Below are 5,211 nucleotides of genomic sequence, written 5' to 3' on the forward strand. Positions count from 1 at the left end.
AACAATAATTCACAATCTTATTTAAAATTATATTTATTTTATTTATTAATTAAACTTTTTATAATATAACTATTACTTTTATAAATTTATAATTAAATTTTATTTAAATTACTATTTTTATTTAAATTATATGAATAAATTCCCAACAACTCTATCAAACTTACAAATTCAATAAATTTCTACCCATTAAAAACAAAAAAAATCTCATTCAAACTTACAACTTCAATAAATTTCTACCAAATTAAAAATAAAAAGCCATTATATGTATAACTGCAACGGATGCTATTCAATTGCTCGTACCTATAAAAGCTTGTTTCAACCATAGCCCGCTAAAAAAAATGATTTTATAGTAATAATCAGGTGAAGACTGTGACAGTTTTTTTGGTTTGTATAAACTATGGAAAATCGCTAATCAGTCATATATTGAGTATTTAATGTCGTGGGGCAAATTCGGCATTAAATAATATTTGCCCGCTCCAGTATTATCGAGGTAAGTGGCTTGCTGCTTTGAGGACATTAAATACCCAATATATGACTGGTTAACTCCAGCCTAAACTATGAACATGTATCATTAAATGACTTGTCAACTACCACAGACGATATCCAACTGTTCAAACCTATATAATGACATTTTCAGCCCTGCACTGCTAAAAACGCCTTGCAGTGGTGATCAGCTGAATTCTGTCACTCTGTTTTGTGTTTATTTGTAAGAAGTCTAAATTCACATTATGGCTTTCAAGTCGTACACGAAGCTGCGGGGAGATGACCATGAATTGGAAAGGGAAGGGCAGCCAGTACAGCCAATCAGCCAGTCATGGTATCTACCGCCCATGGCTGCCTGCATAAATGTCCTATTCGAATTTGAAGAAACCATTACAGAAATCTCTCGCGCCAAGAAAAACATGACCGATGCGCTCTTGCCAAGGAACCCCCTTTTCTCTTGTATAGTGGTCAGTTGCTCTCCTCTTGTTATTGTTATAAATTGCAGGATCAATAGTCCGTTTCTTCATAACTTGTGTTTCAGTATATTTTGTGACATCTCATCTTATATTGTTTTAAGATATATTTTTTCTTTCTGGTGAATAATGTATATTTCTGGAGGTTGGGATGTTTAATGATAATTTTTTTTATCTGGGTTCTAGTAGCATGATAGGATATGATGAAAAATTCTGAAAAAAGTTTTATATGCATAAGCTCGGTTGCCTCAGTACTGAAAAGCAAAAAGAAAGAATACAATTTCGTTTTTATATTATTTTGTGACATTTTATTTTATATTGTTTTAAGATACAGTATAAATAGATCTAATATATATATATATATATATATAAATAACAAGTTTCAAAAAAATATATAGTATATATATCTTTGTAAATTTAACAATCAAATTACTACTTTAAAGTGTTAGGCTGAACCTCGACCTTAAAATTAGATAATAATAAAAATAAATTATAAGATATAGATTAGATTAGCGTTGAATCTCTATTAATATCCCCTTGTAAATTGAATTGCTCATTACCAAAGGGTAACTTCACCAAAACTTCACCCAAAGAAAGTCTGCACTTATATACTTTTACTTTTGTTTGTGTATTTGCTTTGCAGAAGGAGGACAATAAGGGAGTGTTGAGATGGCAGAGGACGACAGTGAACGTCGATGACCACGTATTTGTTCCAGAGTTCCCTGCTGGCGAGGAATCATACGACGACTGGGTGGATGATTATATCTCTAAATTGGCCCTCAAGCCTCTCGATCAGTCGCGACCTCTCTGGGAATTCCACCTTCTGAATTATAAAACGAGCAAGGCCGGAGCCACTCTGATTGTCAAGATCCACCATTCCCTCGGAGATGGCATCTCTTTCATGTCCACATTGTTTACTATGGCCAGCAGAGCCGACAATCCCGATCTTCCACCGACATTTCCTAGTATCAGGCGTAGTTATACTACATCCATGGCTTCCGCGAAGCAATCCATTGCAGCTATTTTTTATCAGACACTCTGGTATTTCATACTTTTAGTATGGTACACGATTGTTGATGTAATAAGCTCTTTGCTGAGAACGACCGGATGGATTGACGATAGCCAGCTGCCTATTCGAGGACCTCCTGGAGTCGAACACATGCCCACTGCTCTTTCTTCTGCTACAATTCACTTGGAGGACATCAGACAGATAAAGAATAATTTAGGAGGGGTATGTGATCACAGCCATATGCTCGCAGTACTGATTCATATTGTCTGGTTACATGTATACTAATAGCTTTGCTATGTTCGACACAGACAGTGAATGATGTGATAACTGGAGTAATTTTCTATGGTATGCAACGTTACTTGCAGATTCGGTTGTCAGCTGGTAATCACTTTCTATTATCTAACTTAATTTGATTTCCGATTTTAGGTATTAGTAATAATGGTCTTATTGCAATTTTTATTTTCTAACTTAATTTGATTTTTGAATATTTCACCAGTATAGATCTATTTTAAATAAGGATTTAACATAAATTTAGTCTGAGGGATTTAATTTTTTCATGTACAAATTTTGTTATGAGCTGGTATTATTTAAATGTTTTGTATAGTTATTTAATTTTTTTTATAGATGTTTTAAATTTTTTATTTTGATTGATATGAGCAAAATTTCAACTTTGATGAAGGATGGACACCCTAACCTATCATACTTGGGTTGTAGAGCCTCCAGCTCAATAATAAAATAAAATTTGAAATCATGAAAATGAGGTTAATTTTTTAAGATATTCTCAAAATCTACAATCTAAATAAAAATGACTCATCATAATTTAGTAGAGATTACTTTTTTTTTTGAAAACAATGTCAGCTTTGATTTCGGATTACTAATTCATTCAAAAGTGATGAGCTAATCATTGATTTTTGGCTACTGCAGTTGGTGAACAAAGCTTGCAAGATGCTTATGAAAAGAGATTTGAGCCTCTGAAAGACATTGTTATTAATCAAATGAAGAAAACAAGAGTCACAGCATTATGTTTGTTAAACACAAGAGTCATGGCTGGATTACAGGTTATATACATTAAACAATTTATCTATAACTTATTAAACTATTTAATTTATCTATAGCTTTTTAAATCCTGAATTTAATTAAATTATAAATTCTAAAAATATTTCCGAATGAAAAGAACTACATCAATTTGTTTCACTTTACTCCTCTTACTCATTAGATTGTTTGACTTTACTCCTCTTACTCATTAGATTGTTTAGTTCTTTTCAAATTCATTTATTATAATAATTATTGTTAGGTAATAAGAGGAGGATGTTTTGAGAAATCTGCTGACAACTTGTATTCGTGCAGAGCATAGATGAGATGCTAAACCCAAAAACTCAAGCGCCATGGGGAAATTACTTTGGTTTCTTGCAGGTGCCAGTACCTCTAACAGGAAAAGTGGACAATCCTCTGGAGTTTGTCAGAAGGGCAAAGTGTATTATAGATAGACATAAAATGTCTCTAGGAGTCTTCATCAATGCAAAAATCTTGAGATATTTAGCGAAGTTAAAAGGACCCCAGGTATAGTTCATTTTTTTCCTTCCGAATTTAAAAAAAATTAAATAGATTAAAATGATTATTAATTCTGTAATTTATGACACAATCCAGGTGACTTCCATATCTCTGTACAATACTATTGCCAATTCAACGATGATGATATCAAATATGATCGGTCCAATGGAAAAGATTGCAATTGAGGGAAATGCAGTAAAAGACTTTTCCTTCTTTGTATCTGGCGCACCTATGGTGAGTAAATACACTAAAGTTCCCTTTGTTGGTATGCAATTAATGTAGGAGATTTACAGTAGGGTATTCGAAGTTTAAATATTTTGAAATTAAACATAGTTTACGGTTGAAATATTTTTTTGCAGTCTCTGTATGTATCTATTCTGAGTTATATGGGCACCATCAAGATTCAAGTGATGGGGACAAAACCTTATATCGATGCACATATGCTGTCCAAGTGTTTCACTGAAGCCTTTGAAGAGATCAAAGAAGCTTCCATTATTGGAAATTGCGAAAGGAAAAATCTGAAGGAGATATAGGAAAGCTAGTTTTCACTGATATTTACTTTTCGAATGAGCTCAAGCATGAGCTTTTCGTAAGAATGAGTTTGATCCTGTTGCAGTGACCATGAATTTAAGCAATTAAAAAATCCAATTATATTTACATTTGGTATAATTTGTTCATAATTAGCATCTATATTTATTTGCCCACTAAATCATTGCATGCAATATTATTTATTCTCATTTCCACTTTATTGAGTAATATAATTATTGGTAAGGTTGTATTTTTTTTATTATTTAAAATATATATTTAAATATATAAATAGTATGAGTTTTGGAAAATTTTGAAATATTTTGTTTATGTAAATTTCACAGTGCATGTTTACAATTCTCACAAATTCATATTATATTTTTGTAAAAAATAACTAGAAAATATGTAGTAAAAACATAAAAGTGGCTGTGTTAACATAATTTTAATTGAAATTAGTTGTTAGTATAAACTAGTACGATGTCATTAGTAAATGTGGTTGATATACATTACCATTTTCTCCATTTTAAAATTAATGGGTCAAGTAAAATCAATATGTGTTATATAAATCTACATATTCACATGATGTCATTTGTTATTTGATAATTTGCATGGTAATTTCATAATTATATTAGATAAATGTGAAATGTAAACATAGATTTAGAGATACAAGCTAGTTAATATTTGAAATTCCTTCCATTGATGTGGAGACCACTAGAATATGCCAACATCTTTTATCTATAGGCATAAGATAAATATTTTGATTAAAACAGACATTTATCTCCCATAGGGAGAGCCTGTAAACTTAATTACTATTTAATTAAAAATCAAATTTTAACATCTAAGTGATTTAAAATTAATTTACCAATAAACATGATATATATATATATATATATATATATATATATATATATATATATATATATATATATATATATATATATATATAAGAGTCCCCTATTCACACTAAGAAATTACAAATTGTCTAACTCCTTGTGTGCCTTTGGGAGCACCTAGGGCAACCAAAGCATGGGCAAAATAAGAGATATTTTGTCCCAAGAACAATAGATACAATAGATACAATACATATCAAGAGTAGGTTATTTTCCATATGTGACAACAATCTCCATCCTTTCCATGTGGTTTCCTAAGGCTTACCAACCAAGGAGTCTA

General features: G+C 31.1%; 1 protein-coding gene across 1 annotated transcript; it reads left to right on the top strand.

The window, feature by feature from the left end:
• The first annotated feature begins 669 nt into the window (after positions 1-669).
• LOC149233387 (wax ester synthase/diacylglycerol acyltransferase 11-like) lies at positions 670-4,147 on the top strand. Its single transcript, XM_089376724.1, has 7 exons — positions 670-950; positions 1,600-2,187; positions 2,274-2,346; positions 2,890-3,023; positions 3,313-3,525; positions 3,613-3,750; positions 3,876-4,147. Exons 1-7 carry the CDS (start codon positions 729-731, stop codon positions 4,047-4,049), a joined length of 1,542 nt encoding a protein of 513 aa, XP_089232850.1. The 5' UTR covers positions 670-728; the 3' UTR covers positions 4,050-4,147.
• Positions 4,148-5,211: the final 1,064 nt, after the last annotated feature.

This window comes from Pinus tabuliformis, chromosome J (genome assembly GCF_031772625.1).
Source record: "Pinus tabuliformis cultivar Carrire ecotype Pingquan chromosome J, CPIR1, whole genome shotgun sequence".
In the NCBI taxonomy this organism is placed as follows: domain Eukaryota; kingdom Viridiplantae; phylum Streptophyta; class Pinopsida; order Pinales; family Pinaceae; genus Pinus; species Pinus tabuliformis.

What these genes read in the sequence shown, in the direction of transcription:
- LOC149233387 (XM_089376724.1), top strand. Translation starts at nt 729, where the DNA reads ATGGCTTTCAAGTCGTACACGAAGCTGCGGGGAGATGACCATGAATTG. An exon ending in CCCTTTTCTCTTGTATAGTG is followed by an intron (nt 951 to 1,599) that starts GTCAGTTGCTCT and finishes TTTGCTTTGCAG; the next exon opens with AAGGAGGACAATAAGGGAGT. An exon ending in TTGTATCTGGCGCACCTATG is followed by an intron (nt 3,751 to 3,875) that starts GTGAGTAAATAC and finishes ATTTTTTTGCAG; the next exon opens with TCTCTGTATGTATCTATTCT.